Source organism: Vicugna pacos, chromosome 32 (genome assembly GCF_048564905.1).
Source record: "Vicugna pacos chromosome 32, VicPac4, whole genome shotgun sequence".
NCBI classification, from domain to species: domain Eukaryota; kingdom Metazoa; phylum Chordata; class Mammalia; order Artiodactyla; family Camelidae; genus Vicugna; species Vicugna pacos.
Window position 1 is genome coordinate 21129089 of NC_133018.1, and position 14623 is coordinate 21143711.

The 14623-nt window shown below is 54.5% G+C and overlaps 1 protein-coding gene across 2 annotated transcripts in view; it reads left to right on the forward strand.

Moving 5' to 3' along the window:
* AACS (acetoacetyl-CoA synthetase) overlaps positions 1–14623 on the forward strand; it is a 42057-nt gene that overhangs the window by 2459 nt on the left and 24975 nt on the right. For both annotated transcript variants that reach the window (XM_072952841.1, XM_072952842.1), the window contains exons 2-7: positions 4418–4521; positions 5859–5979; positions 6573–6686; positions 8481–8578; positions 13728–13842; positions 14048–14129. In XM_072952841.1, the coding sequence (XP_072808942.1) occupies positions 4418–4521; positions 5859–5979; positions 6573–6686; positions 8481–8578; positions 13728–13842; positions 14048–14129 (634 nt within the window). The remainder of the gene's footprint in view (positions 1–4417; positions 4522–5858; positions 5980–6572; positions 6687–8480; positions 8579–13727; positions 13843–14047; positions 14130–14623) is intronic.

Here is a 14623-nt window from a genome sequence, read left to right on the forward strand (position 1 = left end):
CCTTTCCTCTGCTCTCCAAGTGCGTGTAGTTTGGACTGTCAGCCGGCCTTGCCTTTTCATTTATTTGCGAGCATTCTTGTTGCTCAAAGACAACACCTCTGAGCTTGGATCACCGGCGCCGCCCGCAGTGGCTAGTGTGTAGCTGGTGGGCGGCGCTGGGCAGCGCTGCTGCCTGGATGGAGGGAGAGAGCCAGGCACAACCTCCCGGGGCCTCAGCGCTGCTCCGGCCCTGGGGGTGGATGGGTGGAAGGAGAGGGGTCGCTCCCCAGCCTGGCCGCCTCTCCACCATCCTGTCTCCCTGGACCCTGGTCTCCGCAGACCAGGGTCGGCAGGAGGAGTCCATCCCTGCTGTTCAGGAGGGGCAGGGCCTCGGGGGAGCTGTGTAGTCCTTCTCCCACGACCGGAGCCATAGTTTGGTTTGTTCTTGTCACGGCTTCCTGGAGAGCTCCCCTGGGGACTCCCCGCACACCCCTACCTAGACCTTGGGCTCCTCTGGGTGCAGACCTTGGGGGCAGCCTGCAGCCCGAGCTCAGTACATGTGACATGAGGTCTCTTTCAAAAGGCCCCTGGACAGTGCTGCGTGTCCCAGTGTCTCACTGGGAGAGTGCCACCTGCTTCACAGTACACGCTCTTTTGGGGGACCATGCTGAGTGCCTTTACACCACAAATGGCGACACCGCTGTGTGCCGCATCCGGGATGGAGCTGGCCAACCAGTAGAAGGCTTGGTCTCTGTCCTTGAACCACTCAAGTGTCCTTGTCGGGAGCAGGCTCATGCCGAGGCAGCGGCACTGAGGGTCAGTTGTGCTGGCTGCCTTCTGGACGCTCGGCGCACACGGGTCTATCAGAAGGCTGCTGGAGGGGGCTGGCCAAATCTTGATCTGAGACTCGAAGGTGTGGACTAGCCAAGACCCTCCCAGGTGGAGAGGAAGCAGAGATGAGGTGGCTGGACAGGTGACAGAGGTACTGGGCATAGTTAGTGTTTAATGAGTGCTTCCTGCAGGCCTGGCCCCGTCAGGCGCTTTATTTACATGGATTAACTAAACCCCGCCAGGGAGGTGCTGCATTTATCTCATCTCCCAGCTGAGAAAATGGAAGCTCAGAGTCTTGGCTGAGATCTTGCAGCTGTGAGCCCAGGCGCTGTAGTCAGGGCTCCTGGCTGCTGTGTGAGGGCGCCTCTGGCATGTGGGTGAAGGACCAGGTGGGGCAGCTGTTACCTGCTCTGGCTGATTGTCACACCACATGGTGTGACAGAGTGTTAGTCTCCTATCGCTGCACAGCAAATCACCCCAAGACAGTGACGCAACAGCCATAAACACTCAGTATGTCTCGCTGTCTGTGGGTCAGGCTTCTGGGAGTGGCTCAGCTGAGTGTTTCTGGCTCTGGATCTCCAGAGGCTGCTTCCATCCGTCAGTCTGTCAGCCAGGGTGGCCGTCATCCCGAGGCTTCCGCTGGGCTGGGGGACCTGCTTCCTAGGGGCTCCCTCACGTGGCAGTGAGTTGGTGCTGGCTGTGGGAGGACACCTCGGTTTCGTGCCACCTAGGACTGCTTGAGTGTCCATACAGCGTGGCCACCGGCTTCTCACAGAGCAGGTGTGTGACCAGCCTCACAGACATGCTCGGCTGTTTCCCTAACATCCCGCTGGTTTTGCAGATCAGCCTGGGGAAGGGACGACACAGGGATGTCAATGCCAGGAGGTGGGACCTGCTGGCCGGCTACCACGAAGGAGAAGCCAGAGATCCTGAATTTCGTTTGAAAAGCAGTTTTAACATCAGCCAGTTTAGTTTCTTTATGAACATTATGCACTTTGAACCAAACGTGCCTGTGGTCAGTCACGCGGGCTTCCAGGTCGCAGCCTCTGGGTGGAGTGCGGGTGTGTGCGCAGGAGCCCCAGGAGCCGCTGTTCGCCTGGAGAATCGTGTGGACGACTTGGTGGCGCTGTGGACGGTGGGAAAGTTTCCGCACAAAGTCCACCCACTTCTTCCGCCATCCTCTTGGGTCCTTGTGATGCCAAGAGGCTGTGGGGCCCACTCGCTCCCCCGGGCGGGCAGGCTGGTGACCTCTTCCGCCCTCCGGGATGCTGTGGGTGACGTCCTACGCGATGGGCTTTTAGCGTCTTCGGGGAGGCCTGCCTGCCAAGCCTCCGCTCCACCTCTTGTGTCAGCCTGGAGTTTTGGTGCCTTTGCAGTCTATAAGGACCAGGGTGATGAAACACGCACACCTGAAGCCTGGGAGGGAGAGGAGCTGAGGGGCCTGTTTGTCTGGTGCAGTTTCCCACAGGCGCTCCCGGAGAAGCGCCCCGGGCCTGGAGCTGCCCTCATTCTAGGCCGAGAACACGGCCTCGCACTCCTGCTTATTAATGCTTCCCGAGCTTTACATCCCGTCCCCAAGTCTTCATCCGAGACTGTCAGGGAGCCCGTCACACTCCTGCCGCCGGTTAGCCGTGTCGATGCTGGCTGACGCCTCCGGGCGCTTTCTCTCTGCCAGGGGCCATTCTTAGCGTTTTAAGTGTTTTGACTCACTCGGTCCTCACGGCGAGCCTGCAGTCAGTGCCACCGCACCGTCGTCCTCTTATGGAGCAAGAGACTGAGGCCAAGCGAAGATGAGTGACGTGTGCGAGACCAGCCAGTTGGAGGGGTGGGATCGGCACCCGGACAGCTGGCCCGGAGCCTGTGTCCCTGCACGGCGTGCGCTCTCACACTCCCTGTGGTTGTCCCGCTTTACAGACGAGGACGCTGAGGCTCAGAGAGGGGAAGCGGCTCGCCCGAGGTCGTGGTCTAGTAAGTGGCAGAGCTGAATTCTAGTGCAGGTCACCTGACCTGGCCCTGGAGCCCAGGGTCAGCGCTCCACCATCACCGGAGGATCCGTGACCATCTTCGGCCAATTTCCAGATGACACTCAAGGGAAACTGAGTCCCAGAGAGGCGACGTGGCTGCCTGGAGTCCCCGAGCACCGTCTTGAGAGTCGGGGCTGACCGCTGCTTTCCAGAGGCACCGTCCCTGGTGGCTTCCCCTGTAGCTTGGTCGACCTGGCTGTAGCCCTTTGCTTGAGTGGATGGTCGGGGCTCGGGGGGGCTCTCTCGTGGCGCTTGGAGGAGCTGTGGCATCATCACTAGGAACCAGCTTCCCTTCCTTTCTTGAGCTCAGCGCTCTAAGGCCACGCTCTGAGCATGGCCATGCGACCTCCAGGCCGTCTCTCCCCCCTTGTCTGGGGTGGTTCTTCTGCTCCCCTGCCCTGGACCCGTCTCTCCAGCTCTCTGCCTGGGCCCTTGATTTCCTCCCCTTGGTGTCCTCACCCTGCCCCGGCTGCCCCGGCTCTCAGACCACTCTCTTCTTCCGGCTCACAAGCCCGACGTGACTGAGGACAATTCCTGGCTGCCACAGCGAGAAGGGTCACTGCTAAGGGGCAGGGATGGTTGTGTAGACCCCCGGGAGGACAGTTAAATCTGTAGTTGATGGGTGGCGGTGAGAATTTGGCCTGTTGGTCACCTGTCTGCCTGCTTTATCATATCCCTGGAGCATCTGCAAATGAACGTATGTCATATTGAGGTTAAAAAGGCCCGAAGAGGGGACGTGACGTTCCCAAGGTGCCAGGATTAGAACCTCGTGTGAAGAGTGCACTTCCATTCATGTAAAAGTGGGGGAGAGAGAGAGAGATGTATTTATTCACGCATAAAGTCACTGGAAAAACACAAAGAAATCTCTTTAACTGATTATCTCTGGGCCGGAGAAACGGGGACTTCTTCTTTTTCAAACTATGTAACATTTTATACCTTTGTTATTTTGAATCACGTGAATGTATTACTTACTCAAAAGTCAAAATACGTAAATAATCCACCAGCGTTGTCCTGGCATGAGCACTGTCACCAGCAAGCTTCCAGTTTTGAACTTCTGAGTCTTCAAATCTATTGAATCCAGGTTTCCTGAATTTGTCCAATATAATAATAGCAAACTCGCAGTGCAGGTCTGATTCCGTGCAAAGCCGTGTTCTAAGCATTTTATACGGGGGCTCACTGGAGTCCTCACAGTTGCCCTGTGAAGTGGGTGCTGTTTGTCACCTGCATTTTATAGATGGCGACACAGGGACCCAGCACTTACGTTGCTTGGCCGAGCCTCACAGCTAACAGAGGAGCAAGCCGGGATTTGAACCCAGGCCTTCTGGGTCCAGAGGCCCTGGTCTTAGGCATGATGGTTAAGATACAAAATCACTGCCCCATTGCTTTTGTTCCTTTTGGGGCCTGGCAGTGGTGGGTTTGCGTCCATAGACACTAAGGTACCCCACCTTCCTGAGGTCCTTCCCCATCAGATGCCTTTGGACCACTCAGACACACATATCGCGCCTTAGGGGAGTCCATCTTACTGAACTGCGGCTCGCCTTTTAAGATGAATCTGATTTATCTGGCGCCTTTCTTTTTTCCAGAAAATTATAATGACTTGTACCATTGGTCAGTTGAGTCATATTCAGACTTCTGGGCAGAGTTCTGGAAATTCAGTGGAATTGTCTTCTCACGCACGTACGATGAGGTAAGTGGAGATTTTGTTTACACATTATCTTTTCGTGGTTGTGTTCCTAAGTGAAGCGTTAATTTTGGGGAAGACTAAATCGTATATTCTTGGAAAACTTCACATCAGCAGACAAAAGTCATGGCCCTAGGGAGTGGGGCAGGAAATTGCGTTGGGGTCGCAGACCTCACGGGGACCCGGTTACCTCTGAGCCTCCGGTGTGTGCGGACCCCAGGCCTCGTCCTGGGAATCTGAGTGACCCTGAGAGCGGGGCACCGTTTTCTTTTTATTTTATTAAAAAAATTTTAAATTGTGATAAAATACCAATAACACAAAATTCCCCATTTTAACTGTTTCACAGCATACACTTCAGTGATATTATATACATTCATGTTGTTGTTTTTTAAACTATTAGTAGTTTTGTTATTAACCTGGATTTTAGAGATTTTTTTTTTTTCAACTCCTTACCAACAAATATCTGGGGAATGGGGACTCGGTTATTCAAAGTATAATTTATTGTGTTTTTGGTTTGTTTATGGGGTGAACCATTCTGAAAGGTTCATCTGAAGGCACTTGGAGAAGAAAATCAAGGTTCCAGCCCCTGAGGAAGGAGGCAGGGGTCAAACGTTTAGAAAATTGGTGGTGGGAAGATCAGGTGGGCCCTGTGCCTTGATCTCCTGGTTTCTATGCACTTGGTCAGACCTGGGGCCATCTCTGTCTTAGGTGCTTTCTGTTGTCAGCATCCCTCATGAAGTTGGTGCTTAATAAATACTTATTGAAAGAATAAATTAGTGGGGGTGCTGTTTGCCCTTAACATTAATTTCTTTTTCTTTTTAAAATTTTTTTGTTTGCTTTTTGGGGGGGGAGGTAATTAAATTCACTGATTTATTTTTCAGAGGGGGTACTGGGGATTGAACCCAGGACTTCATGCATGCTAAGCATGCGCTCTAGCCCTTGAGCTGTACCCTCCCCCCACAATTTCTTTTTAACTTCAGTGAAGAGTAATTGATGCACACGATTGTATAGATTTCATGTGTACATGTGATGATTTGATAGACCTTGCGGAATGATTACCAAGAAAGCATGTCCATCACCTCACATAGTTAACTTTTTTTGTTTTTTGGTGGCAAGAATGCTTAAGATCTACTCTTAGCAGCTTTCAGGTACACAGTACCACATTCATTTCTATTTTCAGTTTCAAGCCTTTGGGCCAGTTCAGCGTGCGGTCTGTAAAGCGCTTTAATGATGCTTTGGGCGAGTGAGTTAGCTGGCTCCCTGGGACGTGGACTTGCTTGTCACACACTTGTGGTGTCACTCTCACGTGCGTGTGCATCTTGGTTTGCTGTCATCCTCTGTAGGTCGTGGACACGTCTAAAGGGATTGCCGACGTCCCCGAGTGGTTCAAAGGCAGTCGCCTCAACTATGCAGAAAACCTCCTGCGACACAAGGAGAACGACAGAGTGGCCCTCTATGTTGCAAGTGAGTCCCACTGGCTACTTGGGTTTTCCTCTCTTAGCGTCCAGATGCCACTTCACGTGGGGCCATGTGCTTGGAGAGGCTCGGAAGCATCCAGAGTCTGCAGTGTATGGTTTCCAAATAATATCTTGGCTCCTTCCTTCCTTCCTTTTTTTCAGTTGTGGTGAAAAACACACAATACTAAATTTACCATCTGCACCATCTTGGAATGCACCGTTCAGTGGTGTTGAGTGTATTCACACTGCTGTGCAGTTGGTCTCTAGAACTTTTTCAATCTTCGACACTGAAGATAGTCTCCAGACTGTCTTTGCAACTCTTGGACATCTGTAATTTCAAAATTAAAAGTTATGTATATTAAAAAAAAATCACAACCCAAAGCAAAGGGTCTTCACTTAATAAGAGCATTCCCAGTAGTTAAAAAAAGAAACTCTTTCAGTGGCCACGTCTTGTTTAGCCTTCCCTGCATCCGTGTAACGTTTCCCGGGCTTGTATTTCTAACCTGCGTTTGAACAGGTGTGAGTTTCTTCGACGTCTGTGACTCAGAACCCCTGTGTTTAGAATTCTCCACGGATGACCTGTCCTCTTTCTGTTGCCAGGGGAAGGCAAGGAGGAAATTGTGAAGGTGACTTTTGAAGAGCTGTGGCGACAGGTGGCTCTGTTTGCAGCCGCGATGAGGAAGATGGGTGTGAAGAAGGGAGACCGGGTGGTCGGTGGGTATTTTGAGCGCTTGTCGCGGTGGGGGAGGGGCCTGCGGCACAGGGAATGGCCTGGAAGGCCCGCTCAGGAACGAGGTGGAGTCGTGTCCGATTACATACAGCCTCATGTGTACTTGTGCCCCAGAAGCCGACCAAGAAGGGATATCGTAAAGTGTGGCCTGGCCAGAGTGAGCTGGGCCGTGAGGCTCGGCCTTGCGGGTCCCCGGCTCCCGGCTCCAGTCCTTCGTGTGAGCGTCTCCTCGTGCCAAGCAGGATCCAGTGCTTACAGACGTGTCTTGGTTTTTAAATAAACGTGGTCCTTAAATAAAACACGAGCCAGATAGTTCCAGATAGTTCATCAGGTGCTTGATTAAAGAGCCAGCGACTCCTTCTGAGGTCGGGAAAAGCCGGCTGCTGTGTTTTCTGGGAGGCCGGCCGCCCGCCTCCAACGTGGCGCTCTCCCTGGGAACTTCTGAGGGCGATTTTCATTCTGTGATTTCCGCTGTTAGTGCCGACGTGATTGTAGACTGAGTCCCAGTGCCCAAGACCCGGCAGAGGGAGTTTTATCAGTGGGGAGACTCACCTGACTGCTTTCCTCTTGCGCACAGAGCCCAGGGGCAGAGGTGCCAGGAGCCCCAAAGGCCACCAACCTGCCCATTTCCCAGATGAAAAACCAAGGCCCAGAGGAGAAAAGTAAACGAATCAATTCATTTTTTTAATTGAAAAGGATTTTATTTAAAAGTGGGTGTTGATTTCAACAATATAGACAATTTCAGTTCATAACGTTGTTAAGTAAAATTCCACCTACGTGGAAACACTCAGCCTCTGAAGATAAACTGTGGGAGTGTTTTGGATGTTAATTGTGATGGCTGGAGAAAACACTATAAAATGATGAAGAACCACACACACATGGTATCAGCGTCGGTTTCCTGGCTTTGACATTGTCCTACGATTACACGAGGGGTACTGGATAGACGGACAGTGATGGGTGGAAGGGGCCCCTTCCTGACAGCCTTTCTGGGGACTTCCTACTAGATGGAGGGTCTGAGCCCCTTACAGGCTTGTTTTTGGTTCTTGACTGCCTGCTCACAGTTCCCTGTGAGCCTGCCTGTGCCTCCATCCCTCCAAGCATCCAGCCATCCTTCTGTCCATCCATCTGTCCCTCCACCAGCCAGCCAGCAGGCCGATGTCTGTGGTCCTTGATGTGCGGAGCCTGGTAAAGGCATTTGGTAAAGCAGAGAACAAGATAGGTAGTCTCTGCCCTCATGAGAGAACCAGATACTAAATTGCCAGTTAAAATGATTATACATGGGTGGTCATTACAGTAAATCTGGTGAAGGAGGAGTACGGTGTGCTTTGTGGGCGACTGGTCAGGGGGCCTGAGTTCATGGGGTAGCCTTAGAGAAAGCTTCCCCGAGGAAGTTTCATTTGTGATAAGAGCTGAAGGGTGAGCGTGCACTGAGTAGGGAAGGCTGGCGGGGTTGGGGAGTGTTCAGACAGCCAGGCAGCTCGTGCAAAGGCCCTGAGGCACAAGAAGCTTAGGAAAACTGAAGAACTGAAGGAAGGCTGTTGTGACTGAGCCCAGAGTGGGAAGCAGGGCGGAGGCAGAAGAGGCCAGGCTGGCAGCAGGTGATGGGGTCATCCAAGCAAGAGGTGTCAAGGCGAGTAGGGTGGGCCTGGCTGAGCTCTGCGAGCCACTTGCAGCCGGCACCTCTCCCCACCCCCGCCCTGGCTCTCGGAGCTGGTGTTGGAAGTCCACTGCACTGGGTGCAGCCTGAACCAGACTTTCTCCCTGTGCGCCCTTTACAGGCTATTTACCCAACAGCGCGTACGCCGTGGAGGCCATGCTGGCGGCGGTGAGCATCGGGGCCATCTGGAGCTCCACGTCCCCGGACTTCGGCGTGAACGTGAGTCGGGGTCCCCACGGAGGGGGTGCCTCTGTGCCCTGCACGTGTCCTGGGTGTGCAGCCACCACAGGGGAACATTCCCGTGGGATTTCCGCAGGGAAGGGCTCTGCCCCTGCTGTCCTGGGTTGGGGCGTGGGCAGCTGCGGGGGGCCCAGCACGGCTGGGAGGAAATGGCGTCATGATGGCCTCCCGTCCCCCGTCTCCCTGGCCGGTGACTTGGGAACAGCAGGAGAGAAGGAGCCAGAAGGAGCTGAATCTTGTTTTAAGTTTAAAACTAAACAATTCTTCCTTCTTTTCCTCTATTCCTCACGTCCTGGCCGTGTGTCTTGGCCACGTTAGTGTGTGTTTTGTGCCACAGGCATTGTTGTGGTGTTGTGGACACTGAGCAGGAGATGTCTGGTCATCTCTCCTGTGACTTTGGGACCACATGAGATTTTCTGAAGTTTATCTGCAGCAGATGGTTTTCCAGACTTGCTCACGGAAGTTTCCCCGGAGCCTCCCTGTGTCCATCACTGCCATTTCTGATCTCTTGCTTTGGATCTGAGTTTCGCATTCTTCATCCCGTAAACCCTGAGCGCACCTAGGACCAGGCTGCATCAGCGGCGGGAGTGGCCCAGGCAGGGGCAGGAAGCGCGTGCTGAGCCCCACCAGGAAGGGGGAAGCAGTGGAGCAGGACTTCCCGGGGCCCCCACTTCCCGATCAGGGGCCTTTCCTGGTGGCAGCGCCTTGGGGATGAGGGACCCTCCGGAGCCACAGGGCCGACCGCTGTTAGAGGGTGCAGCGGGCAGCCGCGTCCCTGCCTGTCTTGCTCTGCTGTGGGTGTGGCCCTGTGCTGGGCACTGCTCAGCGCATCCTTGGGTGTGTTATTTGTCCTCACATGCAGCTCAGGGCCTGTGGGAGGAGCCTCAGGAGACGAGGGTAGTAAGAGTGTGCCCGTGATGGGCGCGGGAGGCCTGACGCACGCGGCCTGCCGGTGCGGTTCCTGGCGCTGTCCAGCTGTGCGCCCTGTGGTCGGTGTGCCTTGTCCGCAGGCTGGGCTTTTGGGTACCAGCTTGAGACTCACATCTGCCTTGAGGCTTGCTGTTCTGGTGAAGGTTTTCAAGATGTGTCTCATTTCCCCCTACCCTGTGCAAAGGAGGGACAGACCCGCTTCTGTAACACAGGTCTGGAGCAGTGAAGCGATTGGCTGAGGCCAGTCTGTGGTCCACGGGGTGAGGACTGAGCCCTGCTGAGTTCAGGGAGGGGGTCACCCCAGGTGGAGGGTCACCACTGTTGGCTGTGGTCGTGTCTCCTGAGGCTTTCCTGGGCCTCCACTCAGGACCACCTGGGTCAGTGAGGACTGACCTGAGACGGGTGCTCCAGTGGGGGTCTTCTTGGTCCTTGAGGCCCTTCGTGAGGCTATGTGAGCTGCTTGGGGCCAGGCCGTCCTCATGGGGGGTCCTGGAGGGTTGGAACTGAGTCCACGGGTGCTTGGATCCCTCAGCAGGCTGTGAGCTGTGCTGCACAGAAGCAGTGACAGGGGTTCAAGAAGGGGTGTGTTGTGTTGGTTGCAGGCAGGCAGGCCCACTGCTTTCTGACTCTGTGTCCTCAGGACGCAGCATGGGGGGCTTGTGAGCCCAGCAGCACTAACATGGGATGGCGCTCAGTCTGCCCCCGAGCTGGGTGGGTGTTAGCTGTTTTTAACGATTTGGGCCATGAGTGTTTTTGGGTGAATTGGAACTTACAAGAGGTTTTAAAGGTATTGGAAGAGCATGAGTGGCGTTGGGGAGGTGGTGATCCTGGCCTCCTGAGGTCTAAATGGAGCCCCTGCCTGAGGACTTCACAGGGAGCAGAGCTCCTGGGTGGTGTGTCTGAGCCACCAGGTGCAGCCCAGAGAGGGTTAGGGGACAGGCGGGGGCCCAGCCACTTCCCACGTGGCTGCAGCATCAGCAGCTGGTGCTAACCTTGCACCTGTTTTCCCAGGTCATTGTCCTGTGCAAAATGTCACCACCAGAGGCCACGCCAGCTGCCTCTGGTCCCCAGGTCATCTGGGTAGAGGATGCAGCCGGTGGACGGCTCTGGAGCAGCGTCCCGGGCCTTCCTGCCCTGGTTCGAGGCTGGTGCGGGTTTTCCAGGGTGACGGCTATGGCTGGAGCTGCTGTGGGCGCGGGAAGCACGTGTGCACTAGATGGCAGCCTGGCTCTGTGCTGGCCGCGGCCTGCAGCACGTTTGGTTCTAGGAAATCTTGGCAGGCGCGATGGCCTGGGCCTCAGGGGAGAGCTCTCCGTTGGGTCAGAAGATGACAGGGCCAAAAGCCTTCCCGCTAGGATGCTCCTCTCTGCCCTGAGTTCTGGGAAGCGGTCCTCAGTTTGCAGGTACCCTTCTCTCCATCCTGTCAGACACAGGTGGGCACCTGTGCCGTCCTTTGGAGCGAGTGTGGAGCCGCTGACAGATAATGTGTCAGCCTAGTGACTTCACGTCTCCCCCCGCCCTCGGCTGCTGGCACCACGTGCCAGCTCCCAGTGGTGAGCCCTCCAGGATGGGAAACTGGTCCAGGTAACGAGGCCCGGTGCTGGCTCTGGTACCTCTGTGCTCACTGAGGACCTGGGACACAGCAGTGACGCCAGAACTTCAGACACCTCCGCTCTTTTCCAGTAGCTGAAACTTGCAGGGAAGCATCCCGAAGAACCGACGAGGTGGGGCTGGGGCTGGACAGGGGAGGCCGTGGGCCCGGGACAGCCCTCTTCAGTGGTTCGCAAATCTCTGCTTGAAAAAGAGGTGCCTGTTGTTAATTTCCAACATCACCGTTTTAACCTTAGACGGCGCCCCCTTCTCAGTCAAGGGCACTCACCTGAAGTTAGCAACGAAACATGGATGTCTTTCCTGCGTTGAATCCTGTTTCCGTTGCATGGCACCGAAGATCTCTACGATAAAGGGAAAATTGCCGAGAACGCGCTTGCGTGTCCTGATTTGAATTATGTGGTCCCCAACCTGCCATTCTCACCAAGACTTCCGGGTCCTATGTGTTTTGACCATTTGGTTTTTCCTGTGTTTCATTGTTTACTTTGGAGTGAGTGGCTTTTTCAAAGACAGCGGGGGAGTCTGACCTGTGACATCCACACATCAAACAGCCAGGCTCAAGCTTGTAGCCCTCACCCTCACAAAGCACTTTCAGGTCGCCATGTGTGTATATGTGTGTGTGTGTGTGTGTACAGGCACACACGTGTGCGCGCGCGCACAGAGTGGGACAGCTGTTCTCCCCGCTCTGGGTGGCTGTCCACGTGATGCAGCCCCGGCTATTGGTTTCACTGCTTGATTGGTTGCTAAGCACCATGTCTGGGTCAGCTGCGCGATCATAGTGTATTTTGTCCTGACATGAAAGCAGTTCTCAACTGAGCAGCCTCTCCTGGACCAGAACAGCCAGCGGCTGGTGATTGTGTGCCTCAGTTTACTCATCTGTAACATGGGGACAATAATGTCAGTGGTCACGCTGAGCGGGAAGTGAGTGCCTATTGTTAGTAAAGTGCCCAGCACAGCGCCTGATACGTAGTAAGTACTGTGTAAGTGTCAGCTAGAAATATTATCTGTTTTCTTGATCAGATTTATCAAGAGGCTTATTCTATGGACCTTGGAAAAAAGATTTTGGTTTTATTGATCAAGTCCATCATTAGTTTTCTTTATGGCTTTAATTTCTTCCTCTTTCTTTTCTTTTCCCTGGCAACATAATTCCTGAGTGAAGTTCACTGAAAACAGTTGGAAGTTGGAAACAATGACACTTATAACTGCTTTGCTGTTTTTTCGCCGATAGATTGCATGTTCCAGGGAGAAGGAACTCTGTTTGGTGCCCGGCACGGTAGATGGAATAAACAAATGCTTGCACCATTTCTTCCCTGTTGGCTCAGCTTCTGGTCTGGAAAAGTGGACGGCATAGAATCTCAGTCCCTGAATCTTTAGCCCAGAGAGTCTCAAATTGTATCGCTCATTGGAATCGCCTGAAGGGCTTGTGAAAACACAGACTTTCCAGTTCAGCAGTTCTGGGGCCCCAAGTGATGCTGCGGTCCCCAGGACCGCTCCGATGGGCCCTGGCCGCCCCTTGTCTTGGGCATCCGCTTTGCTGACTCCTGCCAAGTCAGTGCTTCCCCTCTTGGGAGGCTCTGAGCTGCAGCACCTGGCTCACTCCAGGCCAGTTAATGAGTTACCTACTGAGTTTAATTAATCGCCATGCTACAGGTGGCTCTGACATGCCACCAGGGTGGACACCCTATCCATCAGCTCCTCACACGGAGGTTCCGGTGTCACTGCTGTGCCCCTGGAGTAGCCCCGGGTGGTGCCCTTGAGCTGCTGCATCGGACTGACCGTGCGAGAGACCAGGAGCGCCGTAGGGGCGGTGCCTTCCCAGGTGCTGTTTCTGTGGGTGATGATGGCTCCACCACGGTCTGAACTTGAGGCCGGCCGGGAGGGGCCTGTTCCAGAGAGCTTGTATCTGTCACCCTCGGGGTCGCACGCAGGTTGTATGAGTGTGTCTCAGGCTACCCCCGTCAGTTCACGACAGTTCCAGAAACAAGCTCCCTACCTGCGTGGGAGGCGCACCTGCTCTCAGGGAGAGGGATGTGCTCGGCGGGGTGGCAGTTCCACGTGTGGCGCAGACACACAGCTGGGTGTGGAGAGCCTGGCTTTTAAAATGAGGCTTGTTTACGAGTGTACACGTTTATACGTTTATGAACTTGCTTGGCAAAAAGTATCATTCGGAGAATTTGGGTACCTCTTTCATTGAAAATGAAAAGAGAACCAAAATATGGGACCACTTTGCCTTTTGGGAATGTGAGCCTTCTTTTGCATTCGCTAGAGGAGCTGTGTAGGAAGGCTGTTTCTGTGAAGTGGGGAAGCTTTTTGGTGGTGCAAGTACTTACCCCATTCTTCTCCCGTCCGGTGGACTTAGTGCGTGTCTGTAAGTCCTTCTGTGTGTTGACGCTCTCCTTGAAGAGACGATCACGTGCACGTCCGGTTTGCTGACCGTCTTTATTGGTTTGCCTCCGGGTGACGGGGACACGGGGACATGGCTGGTGCACTGGTAACGGCGCGTTCTCTCTCCTGGGAAATCCGGTCCTGTGGGCTGCTGGAGGTTTTTGCCTTTTGGACGACCAGCGACTGCCCTTTCCTTCCACTGCAGGGTGTTCTGGACCGGTTTTCTCAGATCCAGCCGAAGCTCATCTTCTCCGTGGAAGCCGTGGTCTACAACGGCAAGGAGCACGGCCACATGGAGAAGCTGCAGCGCGTCGTGAAAGGTGCGTGGGCCGGCGCGGCGGGGCGGGCGCGGGGGTGGGAGCCCCCCCCACCCTCGGGGCCCGAAAGCCCCTGGGAGCTGCAGGCTACAAAGCCCCGCGTGGTCCCAGCCCTGGGCTGTGCTACGGTTCAGCAAAAAGAAAAGATCAGCGGCCGAGTGTGTCGGGCCCTAAAAGCGTGTGTTTCCTCATCCCTTGCTGCTTTCAGGGCTGCCGGACTTGAAGAAAGTGGTGGTGATCCCTTACGTCTCCTCCAGAGAGAAGATAGACATTTCGAAGATTCCAAACAGGTAAGCCAGCCGCAGGCTGCTCACAGCTCCCGTGCAGAAACCCCCTGAACTCCCCCCCCAGCAGCGGATCCTATAGGGCTTCCACTTGGGAGCATTTTAGAGGTAAAATCGCCATTCTGCAGGTGGGCCCCTGAGGGTCCCCGGCATCCTCACCCTTCCTGTCTGTGTCCCTTCGAAGAGGTGGGCTTGGGTGGGGCCAGACCAGCTCCCTGGATTGGCCACAGTGGTTCTGAACAGTGGCTGATGTGTATCCACAGGTGCACACGTACGTAATACGCTTTTCCATTTTAGAACTATCTCTTGTCTCCATTGCGAACGGCGTCTTCCTTCCTTTTCTGCCGTTCTTGACCTGATAGACCACATGCCTCGAGTACCAGCCAGAATGGTCAGCGCCTTAATTCTGAACAGGAGTTAAGGACATGGATTATGGTTTGGCCACAGTTGACTTCTTCCCAGAGTTCTTGTTGTTACACCCCTTTCATCTTTCCTAAAGT